This window comes from Hemibagrus wyckioides, linkage group LG03 (assembly GCF_019097595.1).
Source record: "Hemibagrus wyckioides isolate EC202008001 linkage group LG03, SWU_Hwy_1.0, whole genome shotgun sequence".
Classification (NCBI taxonomy): domain Eukaryota; kingdom Metazoa; phylum Chordata; class Actinopteri; order Siluriformes; family Bagridae; genus Hemibagrus; species Hemibagrus wyckioides.
The window spans coordinates 6,028,396-6,050,840 of record NC_080712.1 but is presented as its reverse complement, the minus strand read 5'-3'; the positions used below and the strand labels follow the sequence as shown (position 1 = coordinate 6,050,840).

The following is a 22,445-nucleotide window of genomic DNA, read 5'->3' as shown; positions in this document are numbered from 1 at the left end:
ATAGATATGCTTTGCACTATAGATGTACAGATGTGTTGTACAATATAGATGAACATATTTGCTGTACTCTACAGATGTGCTATATGCGGTAGATGCACAGATGTGCTCTGCACTATAGATGTACATATGTGTTGTACAATATAAATGTACAGATGTGCTGTACACTACAGATGTGCTGTATGCTATAGATTCACAGATGTGCTCTGCACTAGAGATGTACAGTTTTGCTGTATGCTACAGATGCACAGATGGGCTGTACAATATAGATGTGCAGATGTGCTGTACACTACAGATGTGCTGTACACTACAGATGTGCTGTATGCAGTAGATGCACAGATGTGCTCTGCACTATAGATGTACAGATGTGCTGTATTCTACAGATGAACGGATGTGTTGTAGAATATAGATGTACAGATGTGCTGTACTCTACAGATGTGCTGTATGCAGTAGATGCACAGATGTGCTCTGCACTATAGATGTACAGATATGCTGTATTTTACAGATGTACAGATGTGTTGTAGAATATAGATGTAGATTACACCTTGGTCTCTTTAGGTTCTTTTGATAATAATAAAAACAAAAACATGCACTTTCTGTATACTCTTCCTGGAGCAATATTTTAGTTATTCAGTGAATTGACTGAACTGTACTGAGTTATAATCTTGGAAAAGTTCATCTGAGGAGCTTCATTAGCACATCTGGACATCTGTCTCATTACAAGGACATGCCAGTAATTACAGAGGCTGTTATGTAATGTCTTTGTCCTGTTAATAGTATTATACTAGTATTATAATGTGTGTGTGTGTGTGTGTGTGTTGCACAGTGAGAATAATGTGCAGGAGGAACTGTTTGATCAGATCCTGCAGGGCCACGTGGACTTCCCCTCTCCATACTGGGACAACATCACCGACTCGGCCAAGGTGAGTCCGAGAGACTTCATTTACTTCCACTTGGTTGCTGTTGTAAATCATTTTTATATAGACAATTTAAATCATTTTTATTTAGAGAGGAAGGCTTTTTCCTGTATTTCATAGCTCATTATCTCTTCATCTCAGTGCTACACTCCTCACATGGAGAATATGTACTGTAAACAACAGCAGTACAGATGTGCTGTATAATAAAGATTTACTGTATACAGATGTATACAGTATACGGATGTACAAATGTTTTGTACACTGCAGATATGCTGTATAGTACAGATGTGCTGTGTAATACAAATGTAGAGATGTGCTGTACACTACAGACATGCAGATGTGCTGTATAATACAGATGTACAGATGTGCTGTACAATACAGACACACAGATGTGCTGTAGAATGTAGATTTACAGATGTGCTGTACAGTTTAGATGTGCTGAAAATACAAATGTACAGATTTCCTGTACAATATAGACATACAGATGTGCTGTACAATACAGATGTGCTGTATAATACAAATGTACAGATATGCTGTATGCTACAGAATGTACTTGATGTCTTGTATTATACAGATGTACAGACGTGCCGTACACTACAGATGTACAGATTTCGCTGTATGCTACAGATACACAGATGTGCTATACTGTACAGATGTGCTGTCTAATACAAATGTACAGATGTGCTGTAAGCTACAGATGCACAGATGTGCTGTACAATACAGACGTACATATTACAGATGTTCAGATGAAAATCTCTCCCTCCCTCCCTTCCTCCCTCACACACACACACACACACACACACACTCCCTTCTGTCTTCCTATCTTACTCTATGTCTATCATCTTCCCATCCCATATTTAGATCAGCGCTCCCCTACACACACACACACACACACACACAAACACACGCAATCGACTGCTTCCTGCTCTCTTTTCCCACACACACTCCTCCGCTTCCTCTCATTTCTCATGTACAATATCCTCACTCCTCTCCATCATCTCAAAAGCTGAAGCTAATGCTAATGCTCAGCCCGCAGACTTCACGTTTCTGACATCAATCAGCTGAAGAAGTTGTTGGTGTGGCAGGTGTCTGGTGATGGTTTAATGCTGTAATAAAAGAGAAACTGAAAAAAGGAATACAAGGGAAAAAGAAAACGGGTGTAAGATGAAAAACAAGGGATGATGTGGAAGAAAAAATGGAAAAGGAATATAAAAAAGGCAAAAAGGAATGAAGGAAAAGTGTTAATGTGGCAAAACAAAGAGAAAGCAGGTAAGAGGTAAATGGAGTTATTAGACATGGTGTTTATTAGATTTGATGTTTAGTAGACATTAGGTTTATTAGCGATGGTGTTTATTTGAGATGATATTTCTTAGATGTGGTCATTATTAGACATGGTGTTTATTAGACATGGTGTTTATTAGACATGGTGTTTATTAGAAACAATGTTTATTAGAGACTGTGTTTATTAGAGACTGTGTTTATTAGAGGCTGTGTTTATTAGAGACTGTGTTTATTAGAGACTGTGTTTATTAGAGGCTGTGTTTATTAGAGACTGTGTTTATTAGAGACTGTGTTTATTAGAGACTGTGTTTATTAGAGGCAGTGTTTATTAGAGACTGTGTTTATTAGAGGCAGTGTTTATTAGAGACTGTGTTTATTAGAGGCAGTGTTTATTAGAGACTGTGTTTATTAGAGACTGTGTTTATTAGAAACAATGTTTATTAGAGGAAGTGTTTATTAGAAACAATGTTTATTAGAGACTGTGTTTATTAGAGGCAGTGTTTATTAGAGACTGTGTTTATTAGAGGCAGTGTTTATTAGAGACTGTGTTTATTAGAGGCAGTGTTTATTAGAGACTGTGTTTATTAGAAACAATGTTTATTAGAGGCAGTGTTTATTAGAAACAATGTTTATTAGAGACTGTGTTTATTAGAGACTGTGTTTATTAGAAACAATGTTTATTAGAGACTGTGTTTATTAGAGGCAGTGTTTATTAGAGACTGTGTTTATTAGAGACTGTGTTTATTAGAAACAATGTTTATTAGAGACTGTGTTTATTAGAGGCAGTGTTTATTAGAGACTGTGTTTATTAGAGGCAGTGTTTATTAGAGACTGTGTTTATTAGAGACTGTGTTTATTAGAGGCAGTGTTTATTAGACATGGTGTTTATTAGACATGGTGTTTATTAGAAACAATGTTTATTAGAGACTGTGTTTATTAGAAACAATGTTTATTAGAGACTGTGTTTATTAGAGGCAGTGTTTATTAGAGACTGTGTTTATTAGAGACTGTGTTTATTAGAAACAATGTTTATTAGAGACTGTGTTTATTAGAGGCAGTGTTTATTAGAGACTGTGTTTATTAGAGACTGTGTTTATTAGAGGCAGTGTTTATTAGACATGGTGTTTATTAGACATGGTGTTTATTAGAAACAATGTTTATTAGAGACTGTGTTTATTAGAAACAATGTTTATTAGAGACTGTGTTTATTAGAGGCAGTGTTTATTAGAGACTGTGTTTATTAGAGACTGTGTTTATTAGAAACAATGTTTATTAGAGACTGTGTTTATTAGAGGCAGTGTTTATTAGAGACTGTGTTTATTAGAGACTGTGTTTATTAGAGGCAGTGTTTATTAGACATGGTGTTTATTAGACATGGTGTTTATTAGAAACAATGTTTATTAGAGACTGTGTTTATTAGAGGCAGTGTTTATTAGACATGGTGTTTATTAGACATGGTGTTTATTAGAGACTGTGTTTATTAGAAACAATGTTTATTAGAGACTGTGTTTATTAGAGGCAGTGTTTATTAGAGACTGTGTTTATTAGAGACTGTGTTTATTAGAAACAATGTTTATTAGAGACTGTGTTTATTAGAGGCAGTGTTTATTAGAGACTGTGTTTATTAGAGGCAGTGTTTATTAGAGACTGTGTTTATTAGAGACTGTGTTTATTAGAGGCAGTGTTTATTAGACATGGTGTTTATTAGACATGGTGTTTATTAGAGACTGTGTTTATTAGAGGCAGTGTTTATTAGACATGGTGTTTATTAGACATGGTGTTTATTAGACATGGTGTTTATTAGAAACAATGTTTATTAGAGACTGTGTTTATTAGAGACTGTGTTTATTAGAGGCAGTGTTTATTAGACATGGTGTTTATTAGACATGGTGTTTATTAGAGACTGTGTTTATTAGAGGCAGTGTTTATTAGACATGGTGTTTATTAGACATGGTGTTTATTAGACATGGTGTTTATTAGAAACAATGTTTATTAGAGACTGTGTTTATTAGAGACTGTGTTTATTAGAGGCAGTGTTTATTAGACATGGTGTTTATTAGACATGGTGTTTATTAGACATGGTGTTTATTAGAAACAATGTTTATTAGAGACTGTGTTTATTAGAGGCAGTGTTTATTAGACATGGTGTTTATTAGAGACTGTATTTATTAGAGACAGTGTTTATTAGATATGGTGTTATTTAGAGATAGTGTTTATTAGAGACTGTGTTTATTAGAGACAGTGTTTATTAGACATAGTGTTTATTAGACATGGTGTTTATTAGAGACTGTGTTTATTAGAGGCAGTGTTTATTAGACATGGTGTTTATTAGACATGGTGTTTATTAGACATGGTGTTTATTAGAAACAATGTTTATTAGAGACTGTGTTTATTAGAGGCAGTGTTTATTAGAGGCAGTGTTTATTAGACATGGTGTTTATTAGACATGGTGTTTATTAGAAACAATGTTTATTAGAGACTGTGTTTATTAGAGGCAGTGTTTATTAGACATGGTGTTTATTAGAGACTGTATTTATTAGAGACAGTGTTTATTAGATATGGTGTTATTTAGAGATAGTGTTTATTAGAGACTGTGTTTATTAGAGACAGTGTTTATTAGACATAGTGTTTATTAGACATGGTGTTTATTAGAGACTGTGTTTATTAGACATGGTGTTTATTAGACATGGTGTTTATTAGAGACTGTGTTTATTAGACATGGTGTTTATTAGACATGGTGTTTATTAGAGACAGTGTTTATTAGACATGGTGTTTATTAGAGACTGTGTTTATTAGACATGGTGTTTATTAGAGACTGTGTTTATTAGACATGGTGTTTATTAGAGACTGTGTTTATTAGACATGGTGTTTATTAGACATGGTGTTTATTAGAGACTGTGTTTATTAGAGACTGTGTTTATTAGACATGGTGTTTATTAGAGACTGTGTTTATTAGACATGGTGTTTATTAGACATGGTGTTTATTAGAGACTGTGTTTATTAGACATGGTGTTTATTAGAGACTGTGTTTATTAGAGACTGTGTTTATTAGAGACTGTGTTTATTAGACATGGTGTTTATTAGAGACTGTGTTTATTAGACATGGTGTTTATTAGACATGGTGTTTATTAGAGACTGTGTTTATTAGACATGGTGTTTATTAGACATGGTGTTTATTAGAGACTGTGTTTATTAGAGACAGTGTTTATTAGATATGGTATTATTTAGAGATAGTGTTTATTAGATATGGTGTTTATTAGAGACAGTGTTTATTAGACATGGTGTTTATTAGACATGGTGTTATTTAGAGATAGTGTTTATTAGATATGGTGTTTATTAGAGACAGTGTTTATTAGAGACAGTGTTTATTAGAAATGGTGTTATTTAGAGACAGTGTTTAATTAAGTGTTTAAGTGTTTATTAGAGACAGTGTTTATTAGACATGGTGTTTATTAGACATGGTGTTTATTAGAAACTGTGTTTATTAGAGACAGTGTTTATTAGATATGGTATTATTTAGAGATAGTGTTTATTAGAGACTGTGTTTATTAGAGACAGTGTTTATTAGACATGGTGTTTATTAGAGACTGTGTTTATTAGACATGGTGTTTATTAGACATGGTGTTTATTAGACATGGTGTTATTTAGAGATAGTGTTTATTAGATATGGTGTTTATTAGAGACAGTGTTTATTAGAAATGGTGTTATTTAGAGACAGTGTTTAATTAAGTGTTTAAGTGTTTATTAGAGATGGGGTTTATTAGACATGGTGTTTATTAGAGACAGTGTTTTTTTAGATCTGGTTTTTATTACAGAAAGTGTTTATTACAGATGGTGTTTATTAGACACAGTGTTTATTACAGATGGTGTTTATTAGACACAGTGTTTATTACAGATGGTGTTTATTAGACACAGTGTTTATTACAGATGGTGTTTATTAGACACAGTGTTTATTACATATGGTGTTTATTAGACATAGTGTTTATTACAGATGGTGTTTATTAGACACAGTGTTTATTACAGATTGTGTTTATTAGACACAGTGTTTATTACATATGGTGTTTATTAGACATAGTGTTTATTACAGATGGTGTTTATTAGATGCAGTGTTTATTACAGATGGTGTTTATTAGATGCAGTGTTTATTACAGATGGTGTTTATTAGACACAGTGTTTATTACAGATGGTGTTTATTAGACACAGTGTTTATTACAGATGGTGTTTATTAGACACAGTGTTTATTACAGATGGTGCTGAACGTTAACATTTTCTGTACATGTTTGTCATGTGACCCATTTGGCAGGAGCTGATTGGTCAGATGCTTCGGGTGAACTCTGAGATGAGGTACACGGCAGAAGATATTTTGTGTCACCCTTGGGTCACGGTGAGTGTGTGTGTGTGTGTGTGTGTGTGTGTAACCACGTCTCTCATTAGTTTAGTTATTTCCCTGTACAGATGAGATCTCTAATTGTAAATCTCTAAATGTGTATCAGGACAAGGCAGCTGTGGACAACAACATGAAGATGGAAGTGACGGGGAAGCTCAAGAAGCACTTTACCTCCGCACAGAAAGAGGGCAACACCACCGCTGGAGTGTCTGTTATTATGGTAAGAACACATACACACGCACACACACACACACACACACACATATATAAAGCCTGTATATGTATTATAATTTGTGTAACATCAGTATTTGGCAGTAATCACCACTGGAATTTGAAATCAGACATGGAATTTAACGTTAAAGCAATAGTTCAGCCAAAAATCAGAAACACAACACAAATTCCCTCATCATCACAATCTAAAGTTTATTTGTTTAGTTGTTTAGCTTTATACTAAAAGCATGAGGTTTATCAAGTAAATAAAGATGGCAGCCTCCTTTACAGTTTATAATCACACCCCCCAAAACCTCAGTAACATCTTAGTCAATGACAAGGTGCTAATATTTATGGTATGGCCTTAGTGCTTATGATTTATGACTTCTCTATCATGCTAATATGTGAGCCGCCTAAAAAATTCAGCTGAAGCAGCTTTCAGAACAAATCCAAGTAAAATTCATCTACGCAGATTCACCGAAGGGGAAAGGACACGAGGAGGGAAAGACTCCACTCATTCTGTCCACTTTATCCAGGTGAACTTTAACTTGTCGGCTCCCAGGACGAGTCCTTGGGTGTATCTCATTCAGTTCTTTAGTTTAGTTGTGGTCAAATTTTGTCTCTCCTTTTTCTAGAATTTTCTTATTAGCAGTGTTAGCACTCCTGATTTGTTCCTAAGCAGCAGAATCAGTCTGAGGTATAAATACGCAAATGTGCTAATCTAAGTATAGATTAGATAACGAAGGACATTTTTGGCTGAACTATCCTTTTAAATATTCTAAAATCCAAGCGCTCGTAAGCGTGTGTTTTATATAAACTTTAATCCGTCTGCACAGAGTCAAGCTTTCCAGAGATTGGCAGATTACCGTGTTATAAATCCGATTGTTTTTAGCTAAATCTGTGATGAGTATATGTTTCTATCTGATTAATAGATAATCCTCTGTGTGAATTTGTCCTCCCCTGTCCTCTGTCTCTCGGGAAGAGGGGAAGGGGTAGGGGGGTGGGGCTAAAGATTGTGGGTCAGTCATTTCCTCTCATGTACATTATTCATATCCAGGCATCCTGGACAGTCTCTTCTTGTAGTCTTGTCATCCTCATCACACTCATCACACAGCTGCTGTCCAAGGTGGTCATCACTGCCAGGTCATGGCAGTGACCTCCTTCATTCTCGTCCACTTTCACTTTCTTCCTGTCTTCATACTGATCATGTCCTGCTGAATATAATGATAGAGAAGAAATGTTAGTAGCAAATAGACATGAGCTGATGATCGGTTCTATGGTAATGATAGCATAATAAACCGTGCTCCATTCTGATTGGTCAGATTACACAGCTACGAATCACAGCTTAATGTCGATGCACTTATTTATGTTATGAAAGCATATTCAGGGACTCAAAGCTTTGTATATATGACAGACGCTCCACATAAACTGCTTTAAAAAAGTCTACAATTACTGATATGGTGACGTTTTCCGTAAACAGTGTTTATTTAGATGTTTATTTATGGAAAGAGTCTCCACTGTTACAGTGCTTTGTAGCAGTCTGAGGGAATAAAGTCAATGATCTTCATTAGCATGACGTTTCATAGCATTAAATGTAACTTTAAAGGGTTAAAATTGTTTTTTATGATCTTTAAAATGTCTTATTATTATTACTATTATTATTATTATCATTATTATTATTATTATTATTATTATTATTATTATTATTATTGTTGTTGTTGTTGTTGTTGTTGTAATAAATAATTGGTAACATGGGAATAAATTATTAAGAATATTTTTGTTGCCCATGTAATAGTTTATTTGTTTAATTGTTTAACAACAACAACAACAATAATAATAATATTATTATTATTATTATTATTATTATTATTATCAATAATAATAATAATAATAATTATTATTATTATTATTATTACTAATAATAATAATAATAATAATAATAATAATAATAATAATTATTATTATTATTATTATTATTATAAATAATAACATGGGTATAAATTATTAAGTATATTTATGTTGCCCATGTAGTAATTCGTAGTAATTGTTTGACAACAAGAATAATAATAATAATAATAATAATAATAATAATAATAATAATAATAAAACATGAGGAATAAAGAGTATATAATATATAAATAATATATAAAAATAATTATTATTAATATGTATTTTGCTTATGAAGTAGTTATTAGTAATTGTGTAATACTAAAAACGTTGTTTATAATGACTATGTTTATTTTTTTATGGTTGCATAATTTTATTATTGTATGTATTATTTTATATTTTATAATATATTAATAATAATAGTAGGAAGAAGAAGAAGAAAAATAAACTGTCATTATTATAGTGTTATTATTAGTAATATTAGTAGTAATATAGATTAAATATAGATTAAGTGCTTAACAATAAGATTATCAAAACATTCAGTTGTTAAATTTGACGATTATTATTGCATGCCTATTTGAGATTAAATAGTATTTATAAACGTGAGTGTGTGCATTAGCCACTGCTCTGTCCTGCATTAAGGACATCTCCATGCAGCAGTGGTGCGAGTTGTCGCAGAGTCCCAGGCAGCTCAGGGGTCAGTGCTCTATTCTTACTGCTGTGAATCTCATCCAACAGTTTGAGATATAAATCCAGAGCTGTATCCGTGCACGGCGCTCGTCTCTCTCCCAGGACCAGGAGATGCCCGCTGCTGGATTCTGGGTATTTAACTCCAAAACTACATCTCCGTCTGACAAATCTACACTCTTTACTAAAACCTGGTCTGGTCTGTCCTGACTCTTCTAGATCTGCTGCTCTTTGCGCTGTTGCAGTGCCTCCTGCTGGTCTCACGCTTTGCTCCAGCTTTTACAAGCTCAGCACAGATTTCCTGCAGAGTGAAGCAGAGCAGAGCTGCAGCCTTTTCTCTGCTATAACACACGCTCTAAATGTTAATATTCATGATTACAGAGGAATACTACAGCATTTCACAACCTAATGTCCTTCTACTGCATCAGTAGTATGTGTGTGATTACACTCTTAAAATAAATGGCTCTATAAATGGTTCTATCACTTGCTTCATATATGGAAAAACCAACATGGTTTAATAAACCGATCAGGCATAACATTATGACCAGTGAGAGGTGAAGTGAATAAGACTGATGATCTCCTCATCATGGCACCTGTTAGTGGGTGGGATATATTAGGGCCAAATTGTGATGGCTAGACCCCTGGATCAGAGCATCTCCAAAACTGCAGCTCTTTGGGGTGTTCCCGGTCTGCAGTGGTCAGTATCTATCAAAAGTGCTCCAAGGAAGGAACAGTGGTGAACCGGCGACAGGGTCATGTGTGGCCAAGGCTCACTGATGCACGTGGGGAGTGAAGGCTGACCCGTGTGATCCGATCCAACAGACGAGCTACTGTTGCTCAAACTGCTGAAGAAGTTAATGCTGGTTCTGATAGAAAGGGGTCAGAATACACAGTGCAGGACGGGTCAGGGCTGTTTTGACAGCAAAAGGGGGACCAACACAATATTAGGCAGGTGGTCTTAATGTTATGCCTGGTCAGTATATAAAACTATTTTGAAGGGAACAGTGAAAAGAAATCAGTAGGATTCTTCATAGAATCACTTATTGGTTCATTATTATTAGTAGTAGTAGTAGTACTACACTGGAACCTATGAATTTAATTGGTTCTGGAGGCAAGCTCTTAAGGTGAAAATGTGTATTGTGATATAACTTTTCCCATAAAAAATAATGTAAATAATGTAAATGCAGATAATGCGTTCCAGCCACCCAAAAATATTACCAATATTATACAAAATATAATACAGAGTGTATATAAACGTACAAAGAACTGACCCAAGTCAACAATGTCAAGGGTCCTCACAGGAAGTCATGCCACCAAGCTTGGGCTAAAAATAGAACAGACTAGCCACGTCACCAATCTGTCAACAAGAAATCAGCCGAAAAATCGCGCATGCCAAAGTGGTGGCTCAAGTGGTTGAGGCTGTGGGTTGCTGCTTGGAGGATCGAGGTTCAAGCCCCAGCACTGCCAAGCTGCCACTGTTGGGCAACTGAGCAAGGCCCTTAACTCTCCTTGCTCCAGGGGCGCTGTATCCTAGCTGCCCTTGTGCTCTAACCCCAACTTCCCCAGCTAAGATATGTGATGATAAGAATTTCACTGTACTGTTCTGTATGTGTGGCGATAATAAACACTTCTTGCCCTCAGTTCAGAAGGTAACGTTGGCATCGTGGGTTGACTCTTTCCAAGCTTTCACTGACTGAAAAGAAATCATAAAATTTGTAAACTCACTTCGATCGGCTTCGCTTAGCCAGCATTCGGTTCGTTCGCATGACAAAAATGCTTCGTATTACCAAAATTCGTAAAGGGAGGGCATTTCTATGTTGAGGTTCTACTGTATTATAATTTTTCGGACAAGAAAATACAGTATTAATTTATTTCAACAACTTTATGTAAAAACGGTCTGTAGTATCGATAACAACAAAACTCCTCCCTCTTATTGAAGTGTTTCATCATTTCATCTTTCACCAATTCAATCAACTATTCCATCTTTTCTAAAATACGTCATTCACAAACACCTCACAGCGTGAGCTACATGGAGATACAACCCCCAAAAAGTAACGCCACTGATTTTTACACCTTACTCAAAACCCTTTTAATATAAAAACTTCATCGCTTTTCAAGGGTTCTGTATAGAACCATGTATAGAGAACCATCCATATAGAACCATGTCTATATAGAAAAGGTTCTATTGACCAAGTACAGAACCACAGGGTTCTATAGAGAACCACAAGGAACCATTTTTTAAGAGTGTACCATAAGAAATCAGACTCGTTTCCTGTTTTTCTGATACCATTACAGCTTCTATGAAATTCAATACAAAACCAAAACAAAGTAAAAATCGTAGAAAACATTTATAGATACGACTTTTTAAGCAGCTTTAGTGTCTAAACGCATCTGCTGGAAAGTCAGTAAAGGTTTCTTAGACACAGATTTCTGTCATTTGTGTTGTTTCGATTGATTAAAAGCATAAAAGATAGGCAAGCGTAGACAAAACCAACGCACTGGAAAAGCTTTCTCATGTTTGTCTCATAATATCTGTAGTATTACTAATAATGAATGTGTTATTAATAGTTTAAGATTTCCATCAAGTGCCATTAGACTTTAATTATTAATAAGTCATAAATTATTTTTCTTCACCGTAAAGGGAGGCATGATTTCTCTTTGTACTGTAAAGGTCGCTTGGAGTACTTATTTATTTTTATTTATTTATTTTTAAGCACTGCAATGCGCTAATCCTCAGTGATACAGGATAACATCTAAACTCCTCTCAGTCTCAACCCTCCATGAATCAGTGTCTTTTCACGTCATTCATTCACAGCTGCCTGATTTGTCTTCGTCCTGTTGTCTGCGTTTCCCGTGTGTTGTGTTTTGTGTTGTTTCTTTCAGCATCGTGCAAACCTAACAAGTATTAACCCTGTCTCTGTCACACAGTCAAAAATACAGTATTTCACACTAATAGTGCTTTCAAAGTGCTGGTGTTCGAGGCGACGCTGTTAATTCAGCATGTGCTGCCCCCTTGTGGTCAGAAAGGAATTCCTGCCTCGGACCACACCGTGTGCGTGTGTGTGTGTGTGTGTGTGTGTTTCTAATACATGAATTATTAGCCAATTTTTGGCAATTATTCACACGTGTGCATTGTGTATTCTGAAATATCCTGTCATTTAGCTTCAACCTGCTTCTTTTCCATGACTGTTCTGCAAATTAAAGTGCACAGGTTTGTTTGCTGCCACTTTCACTGAAGGACTTCTAATTCACATTCATCAGCAGTATTTTCCCTCTAACAGCCTCATGCCACTTCCTCTTATACCACAGCGATCTCCAGATTTTTCTATACATTAACCCACTGTGTAAATGGAAAAGAAATCGAATTCTGGGACATTTTCATTCAGTATAAAGAAATGAACGACGTTATGGCTGTGAGTCTGAGATAAAATGAGTCAGGACTCATGTATTTCCCTCAGTTGGATAACCTTACACTGAATTTTAGTAACTGAAGAATTTTAGATGCTTATGAACAAGGACTTGCAGCCTCTCAGAGAACAGAAATGGGTTTAATATCAACATTTAATTTGATTGAACGATGTAGAGTGAGCGTGATGGATAAGCAAGTTAGAGTGTGGTGTGTGTTGGATGTTGGTGCTGATGAGAGCTCCAGTGTTTCATTTAGGAGACTAAAGCATGTATAGTAGAACACAGCACTGGTAATGTGTCTGATACTGAACACTGGTGCGGTGGGTTCGATTCTCAGCTCAGGGTTTGATTTTTTTTATTCAGGAATTTGAAAATCCACGCTCAAATCATGTCAGATGTATGAAAATGAACTGGAAGTACAAGACTTTGTCGTAATGACACTGGAGACTCCTTACATACACGCCTTAATGCTCACTGTTAAAAGTGTTATACAAATAAAATTGAATTGAATTCAATAAAATTGATTGACAGTTCTCTGTCTAAAGAATCCTTCCTACTGAATTATAGAATTTAGACAAAAGGTTATGCTTACTTCTTACTTTCTCCAAGTTTTTCCCTAGATTTGTTTTTCCACCAAGTTACTTTTTGCACTTTTTAGCTTTGTTTTCAGATTTGTTTCCTTTTGCCAAGGTTTCTTTTTTCCACTACTTTTCTTAGTTTTTCCATAGGTTACTTTATTTACTTATTTATTTTTTGCTAGTTTTGTTTTTAACTGGTTTCATTTCACTAGGTTACTTTTTCTCTAGTTTTTTTTAACTGGTTTACTTTTTCCCCGTTTTTTTATTCCCTAAGTTACTTTTGCCCTAGTTTTATTTTTCCCTAGGTTACTATTTTCTATTTTTTCTACTCCCTAGGTGACTATTGCCCTAGTTTTATTTTTCACTAGGTTACTTTTTTCTATTTTTTTTTTCTCCAGGTTACTTTTTCTCTAGTGTGGTTTTTAACCTGTTTCCTTTTTCCCCATTTTAGTTATTCCCATAGATTACTTTTTTTTCTATTTGTGTTATTTCCTAGGTTACTTTTTTCTTGGTTTAATGTTTCCCTAGGTTACTTTTTCACTAGTTTTCCCCCAGGTTATCTTTTCCCCATTTTTGTTTTTGCCTAGGTTACTTTTTTTCTATTTTTGCTACTCCCCAGGTTACTTTCACCCAGTTTTATTTTCCATTAGGTGACTTTCTTACTATGTGTACTTTTCCCTAGGTTTCTTTTTTTCTTAGTTGAGTTTTCAACTCCTTACATACGTACCAACTGGAGACTCCTTACATACGTGTTAAACAAACATCTCCATACAGAAAAGCTAAAGGTCAGCATGTTTTACAAGTTCATTAGATTATGTTGTTTGATATGGTTTGAGCTGCTGAATGAATCAGATTCTGACCAATCAGAATCGAGAGTGTAAGAGCGCTGTGGTATGAGAATGAATGAAATCAGGATTGAATTTCTGAATTACGGCTGATATTTGATCTTAAACACTTTCTTACAGCAATCCAGCAAATAAAAACAGGCAAAAATAATATTGTCCTAAATAAATTTTCAACTTTTACACCACCAGTAGTTAGATTATCATCTTTTCCTGGTACTGATTAATAATTCTTCCAGCCAGTGAGTTTCCAGCCCTGAACATGAAGATTAGATATCAGTTCGATTGGATTAGATACACAGAGTGTGTGTTAGGGGTCCTTCAGATAAAGTGTTCTGGAGTTGTAGAGGTGTGTTTGTGCTCTGTATGTTGTTGCTCAGTATGCATTCTGTGAGTAAGCCTAGTCTCTGTACCTCTGCTTCTGCACCCTTCCATCGGCATCCCTACCCTCTGAGTAGCTGCAGGCCAATGGTATGTACTAACACTAACAGCTCTGCTTCTCACACCTGGCTTCTGTCCTCTCCATCCATCTCACACACACTTCCACAGACACTGAGAGAGAGTGAGTGAAAACACCGGTGGATCTTTACGGCAGATAGATGCGCTTTGAACGACGGGATGTGATGACGGTGTGGACTTTTATATAGATTGAAATTTTATACAGTGAACAGAAATGAACTTTTCACGAATATTCACATAACAGTTTATAATATTGTAGTTTTATTAGCAATATTCCAAAACAAAGGGAAATTCTTAACATGATGCTGCCACCACCGTGCTTCACTGCTTTTGTAGCTTGCTTCAGATTGTAACTTCAAGAAGTAAGGCAGGGGGCAAATACTTTCGATCTGTTTTTCTCCTACACTAACGAATGTCAGTGTTACACTCAGTAACCTGTCACTTCTCGGACTTCTTTGTCGTGGTTGTGGAAGTTCCAGGAACTTAAAAGAAGCAGACTTGAGTTAAAAATGTAAAACTGATAGATTATCATATATGAAAATGATATGAAAAAAAAATTGAATTGAATTGAATGAAATTGATTGACAGTTCTCTGTCTAAAGAAGTGCCATCCTACTGAATTATAGAATTTTAACAGGTTATGCTCGCTTACTTACTCGCTAGTTTTTCCCTAGATCTGATTTTTCGCTAGGTTACTTTTCAATTAGCTTTGTTTTTAAAGTTGTTACCTTTTCCCTAGGGTTCTTTTCCCCTGGTTTAGTCTTTCCCTGTTATTTTCTTCATGGATTTTTTTTTGTTGCTAGTTTTGTTTTGAACTAGTTTACATTTCCCCCATTTTGGTTTTCCCCTAGGTTACTTTCCCCCTTTTATTTTCCCCTAGGTAACTTTTTTTCCTTGTTTTGTTTTCCCCTAGGTTACTTTTCCCCTAGTTTTGTTTTCCCCTAGTTTTGTTTTCCCCAAGGTTACTTTTCCCCTAGTTTTGTTTTCCCCAAGGTTACTTTTCCCCTAGTTTTGTTTTCCCCTAGGTTACTTTTCCCCTAGTTTTGTTTTCCCCTAGGTTACATTTTCCCTAGTTTTGTTTTCCCCTAGGTTACTTTTCCCCTAGTTTTGTTTTCCCCTAGGTTACATTTTCCCTAGTTCTGTTTTCCCCTAGGTTGCTTTTCCCCTAGTTTTGTTTTCCCCTAGGTTACTTTTCCCCAAGGTTACTTTTCCCCTAGTTTTGTTTTCCCCTAGGTTACTTTTCCCCAAGGTTACTTTTCCCCAAGGTTACGTTTTCCCTAGTTCTGTTTTCCCCTAGGTTACGTTTTCCCTAGTTCTGTTTTCCCCTAGGTTACTTTTCCCCAAGGTTACTTTTCCCCTAGTTTTGTTTTCCCCTAGGTTACTTTTCCCCAAGGTTACTTTTCCCCTAGTTTTGTTTTCCCCTAGGTTACTTTTCCCCTAGTTTTGTTTTCCCCTAGGTTACTTTTCCCCTAGTTTTGTTTTCCCCTAGGTTACTTTTCCCCTAGTTTTGTTTTCCCCTAGGTTACTTTTCCCCTAGTTTTGTTTTCCCCAAGGTTACTTTTCCCCTAGTTTTGTTTTCCCCAAGGTTACTTTTCCCCTAGTTTTGTTTTCCCCTAGGTTGCTTTTCCCCTAGTTTTGTTTTCCCCTAGGTTGCTTTTCCCCTAGTTCTGTTTTCCCCTAGGTTGCTTTTCCCCTAGTTTTGTTTTCCCCTAGGTTACTTTTCCCCTAGTTTTGTTTTCCCCTAGGTTACTTTTCCCCTAGTTTTGTTTTCCCCTAGGTTACGTTTTCCCTAGTTTTATTTTCCTCTAGTTTTATTACTTTTCCCCCATTTTGGTTATTCCCTAGGTTACATTTTTCCTAGTTTTGTTTTTCCCTAGGTAACTTTTTCCTTTTTGTTATTTGCGATGGTTACTTTTTTCCAAGTTTTACTTTTTCCTAGGTTACTTTTTTCTTCGTTTTTTCTCTCTTAGCTACTTTCCCCTTAGTTTTATTTTCTCCTAGTTTTCTTTTTTTCCTACTTTAGTGTTTCCCTACGTTTTCTCTAGTATTGTTTTTTAACAGATTTACCTTTTCCCTATTTTTGTTTTCCCCTATGTTACTTTTCCCCTAGTTTTATTTTCCCTAGGTTACTTTTTTTCTTCTTTTGTTTTTTCTCTAGGTTCCTTTTACCCTAGTTTACCCTAGTTTTTCACTAGGTTACGTTTTCTCTAGGTTTCTTTCTAGGCTTACTTTTGTCCCTAGTTTTATTTTTCCCTGGGTAATTTCCTTGTTTTGTATTTCCTAGGTTACTTTTAACCTAGTTTAGTTATTCACTAGTTTAGGCTTTCTGTAGTTATCTGGTTATTTTTTCCCTAGTCTTGTTTAGAACTGGGTTTGCTTTTCCCTGGGTTACATTTTTCACTAGAATTTTGCTAAATTCATTTCTTGCTAGATTAATTTTTCACTAGGTTATTTATTCCTTTCTAAATTCTTAATAAGCCAACATCGTTTCCAATATAATATAATATAATATAATATAATATAATATAATATAATATAATATAATATAATATAATATAATATAATATAACCAAAAGTATTCCAAATCTTTTGACAAACAGTGAAAGTCAAATATTAATTTTCTTGTGCATCACAATCATATGTTCAGCCCAATTTTATTTCATATGTTTATTTGAAACCTGTTAAATGATATAAAAGTTGTAGCTTTGTTTTAGTCGAAGCACACAGTAACTTTTCACAACAAAAACAAGCTGATCAGCAATTCCACATTTAGGAAAGAATGTGTCTAATATTTCGCTTGTGTTTTCTCACTCTCCCTCACATCACAGTTTCTCCTTCTGACTTTTAACATACTGTATACTTTGTTCCTATTTTTAAAAAAAATAAAAAAAATTAAAGAGGCTTTCTAAATACAGGATAAGATTTAAACAAACTCAAACCCTGACTAAGCGAAGGACTAAATTAAATGTGAGCTATCAGATGAGTACTACTGACTTCTTCACAAAGTTTCCCGCTATCTTTCTTTCTTCTCATATCCATTTCACATCATAACCGAAATCTCTCTCTCTCTCCCTCTGTGTGTTTGTGTTCCACCTTCCTTGCACACATGACCTCTGAACTCTTTATCTGCTTTCTGTAGAACACAGCTCTAGATAAAGAAAAGCTGCAGCTCTGCCGTCGCAGTCAGGGGAACAGCTCCGCCCTGCCCCAAGGGGAAGGAGGATTGGGACACAGCCACTCTGAGAAGAAGTGCCCCTCTGGCTTATCAGAGGACACCAAAAGCCCTGGAGCTCCCCCCCTTCAGGCTTTACCCTCCCCTTCGCCCTCGTCCGATGTCCCTCCCATCTCGTCATCCCCGTCCTCTCCTCGGTGTAATGAAGAACCCGGAGAAGAGCGAGCTTTCGAGAGGGAGGAATAAACCTGCTTAGAACTGGGAGAGGAAGGAAGACTGACACAAAAATATATACACGACATGTGTTCCGCTGATTGAAATCCATTCCAGCTTTTGGCTTTTTCTGGAGCTGTGTTGCTTCCTTGAACAAAAAAAGCAAAAAACATTTTAAAAAGATATGCATTTTAAAAGCCACATAATATTTTTAAACTTAATCAGTGAATTCATAGCATTGAAATATATTACTTCATTTCTATCTATTCTTTTTTCCAGCAATCAAAAATTCAGGCTCCATCCAGCAAGCCTTCTAGAAATCCAGACTCAATAAGCAATAATTACAGATCGATGCTAATAAACTCAACAGGCTTTAAATTGCATTATTAAGAATCCAATGCAAATCTGTTCGTATCATCATCCAGTCCTGGAGCTGCTCTAACAGTGCGGATTTGTTAAGTCCTTTAACAAAAAATGTTATTCCAGTCACTAATCCATTCCCTCCAGCCCAGCATGGATGAATCCTGATCCCCGGGGCAGGAAGTGTGTTCAGCCTGGTGGAGGTGGTGGTACTGTGTGGGCAATGCACACATTAGGCTTCTTAATATATAGATTTATCTCTTTATCTCTTCCTAACATTTCTCACAACCTAACACATGCTAAATGTGCCTGATATGAGTTTAGCGCCCCTGTTATCCTCACGTTTCCCCTATGGGTCAATTAAAACGTCCAGAATATAATTATTACCCTGTTTTTTTTCTGTTAGGTGTTGCTACGTCATGGTTTTCAGGTGATTTGAGGTTTTTACGCGCTGTTCAGTTTCTGATTGGTTGTCTGTTGCTAAGCAACCAGACGCAACGTTCTAACAGCGCATCGTTTCACACTGTATACGTTTATCACCGCGATGTGGAGTTAATACTGTAAACACGGCTGTGCTGATCCTGCATCAGGGCAGAGTTTCATAACCCCGGGGGAAAAGTTGTTCTTCATAACCCTGCTTCTAATATTACACGTGTGAAACGTTCCTCTATCCCGGGTTTAGAATGATGATGATAACCCGGGATTAAGCTAGGTGTGAAAAGCCCTGATGAACCCGGTAGCGCTCCAGGACGGACCCTGAAAACAGACCTTACTGTAAAAACAGCAATGCTTCACTTACCGAATATTATTTATTACATTAATTAACATTCAACTTAAACCATATATGGTCTGTAAACTTTGTAAAGTAATACAGCAAGTTAAAAAAGCTAATCACAAGCAAAAAATATTGGCCCCCAAACCCTCTTACTGATTCATTTTGCTTGATTAAAATATATTGGCTATTTGAATTTCTTTTTAATCAATAAATACCTTCTAAAGCTCACGTTAATTAATGCACTAAATAATGGAAAAATACTTATTATTTAAGGGAACCTGATCAATATCAGATGTTACTACGAAATACACTACAATTTCTGCTGAAAAGAAAAAAACAATTAAAAAAAAGGCTTCATTATGGGATTTGTATCTGTGGCCTCCAGCTGTGCTGTCGGTGCTGCACATCTGTCTGCAGCATGTCTCCATTCCCCGGGGGAGTGCGAGAAGATTTTGTAGTATGGGTGTATGTATATATATGTATTAAAAACCGCCGTGTTGTGTTTGCGTGGTGAAAGACGAGCGTCTGCCTTTAGCGGGTATTTGAGGGGTTTGTATTTATTTATTGTGAATCGATGAGCATGAGCGAGTGTGTTCAGTGTGATTATGACTAGTGTGTGTGTGTGTGTGTGTGTGTGAGACTACTAGAAGACTTGAAATCGGGTTTCGTTTTTCTTGTATGAGAAGAAATGAGACGTTTGATGTTTTTTGAATAAAAGATACGAAGGGCTGATTGGTTAATGAACAGGTTAATTAGGAGGTTAATTAGGAGGTTAGTGCCTCTCTGCTGTAATATGCTGTAATTCTGCATTAGTTCTGCTCGAATACCTTCATGTTGGAAGCATGGTGGTGTTTTTTTATTATTATGAACAGCACTTTGTTTTTGTTTTTTTTTCCTTTACATATTAACTTAAAGACGCCTCTTTAAGCTTCTCTTCTTTTCACTTTGCTTCTTTAGATAAAAAAGGAAACACTGACGCATGATATATACCTGTATCTGAATATAAACTCTCTCTTTCTCTCTCTCTCTCTCTTTCTCTCTCTCTCTGACAGAAACACACACATACATGTTCAGCAATAACTCTTCTTCCTCTCAGTATAATATTCAGTGTATTAGTTCTGCTGTTGTTAGAAACCTCACACGCTGCAGCAACAATCTGGTCCTCAGTACCGTTGAATCTAGTGCCAATGTACAAGCTGGTTTTATTTCATTTCATTTTCAGGCTTATTGTGTTGTGTTTTCGTTGAAAGTGGCTTTGCGTTAAGGAGTGGAGGTGAAATAAAGGCGAATAAAATTCTTACCGCAGTTGTCTGTTTTGTTTTCTGTTTTGTTTCTTTTCTTCTCACTTTATAAAAACACTAACGAATCATTTAAAGGTCAGGTCTAGATTTTAACAGAATTTTTTTAACCTAATTTCAAGCGTCCATATTTATTTTATTTTGATTAAAATAATGAATTCCAAAAACCTCATCAAATTCATCCCATTTTTGCTGGACAAAATAAAATTTGAATTTTTCTGCAGTGAAATTCTTTTAATAAAAAATGTCGTACATATATTTAAATCTTACATATATGTTGTCTTTTAATTTATGGTATTATATTTTCCATTTTTCTACTTTTATTTTTATTTTATTTTTAATCTATTACTCACCCAAAAAAGCAACACATGGCTAAAAATAAATAAATAAATAAATAAATAAATAAATTTATAGGTGTGTTATTATATATATATTACCATTTTTTACCATTTGTGTCCTCACTTCATAAATAAACTAATAAATCACTGATTAACTTAACAATAATAATCTTTTCTTTAAATGTTAAACATAATGTTTACTTGGACTTTTTAAGGTCATTTAATAACAAATTATTTAAAAGGGCATTCTGTCAATAAAAATGCAAATTATTTACCTGTAGAGCTGAAATTCATCATCACTACATCCTTTCCACGGTAATGATTTACTCCGCTCTAACATCTCACTCAGATCTGAGGGAAAATATTACCATGGAGCTGTGTTTTCTTCCCCACACTCACTACACACTTTCCATTTTGTATAAAGAAATTCATAAAACACATCCTTTCCATTCATACGTATTACTGTGTGGATGAATAGACTGCTGAGAATGACTACAGCATTTAATTTCATTTGCTTTATTCAGAATGTTGGATAAGGATGATAGGAAGAGGTTTCACACAGTATATACACTAGACACAAAATATATTCTCTCACAGCAGAAATAATTAATCATTGTATTTGTCTCGCATCTATGTACACTGTAGCAGACCGAACCACGGCTTTGCGGGTATCAGGGCTTGATATTCATGTTCTAAATCAAGTTAAGTCCTTAACTTTATGTTTCAAATCATACTGTGCTCCAAATTTAAGTTTACCAGACTAATGATTAGTGCAGTAGATTTATATGAATCATGAAGTCTTTTTAAAAACACAACACTATGACTTTAAAAACTTTGGTATTTCACATCAGATGAGGTCTAGACTGTTTTTACTTTGTGTAAACAGAAGTTGAAGTCTGATCTCGCTTTCATGTCTGATATTCCTGATGTGCAGTTTCTACATGTTGCAGCTATTGTGTTATCACAATGTGGTATCAAACAACACAACACAAATCTTAAAGGAGAAGGCTACTCTCTCTCTCTCTCTCTCTCTCTGCGAACAATGCCTTGACCTTGGAAAGGATGACTGATACTGATTTGCTGAAAATTAATTGTTTATTGTAAAACTAAGACAATGTGTGGAGTCAAAGGGCTCTAGACTGAGTAAAGTCCCAAGTCACTGGCGTAAAAGTCATCTTGTCAAAGTTGAAAGTCAGTAAATTTGTGACTCAAGACCACAACACTGTTGTACAGTATATTGACTATTCATGCGGGGAAATATATATATATATATATATATATGCCTAATATTGTGTTGGTCCCCCATCTGCTCCCAAAACAGCCCTGGCCCATCATCTATCAGAACCAGAATTAACTTCTTCAGCAGTTTGAGCAACAGTAGCTCGTCTGTTGGATCGGATCACACGGGCCAGCCTTCACTCCCCACGTGCATCAGTGACCCTTGACCGCCCATGACCCTGTCGCCGGTTCACCACTGTTCCTTCCTTGGACCACTTTTGATAGATACTGACCACTGCAGACCGGGAACACCCCACAAGAGCTGCAGTTTTGGAGATGCTCTGATCCAGTGGTCTAGCCATCACAATTTGGCCCTTCATCAAACTCGCGCAAATCCTTACGCTTGTCCATTTTTCCT

General features: G+C 35.6%; 1 protein-coding gene across 5 annotated transcripts in view; it reads left to right on the top strand.

Moving 5' to 3' along the window:
- dclk2a (doublecortin-like kinase 2a) overlaps positions 1-20,472 on the top strand; it is a 78,874-nt gene extending 58,402 nt beyond the window's left edge. For 4 of the 5 annotated variants that reach the window (XM_058386265.1, XM_058386264.1, XM_058386267.1 and 1 more), the window contains 4 exons: positions 824-920; positions 6,499-6,579; positions 6,689-6,802; positions 17,793-20,472. In XM_058386265.1, coding sequence (XP_058242248.1) covers positions 824-920; positions 6,499-6,579; positions 6,689-6,802; positions 17,793-18,071 — 571 coding nt within the window. In that variant the 3' untranslated portion in view covers positions 18,072-20,472. Of the gene's footprint in view, positions 1-823; positions 921-6,498; positions 6,580-6,688; positions 6,803-9,417; positions 9,502-17,792 lie in introns of all 5 variants that reach the window. The other variant, XR_009204338.1, reaches the window with a different exon arrangement.
- Positions 20,473-22,445: the final 1,973 nt, after the last annotated feature.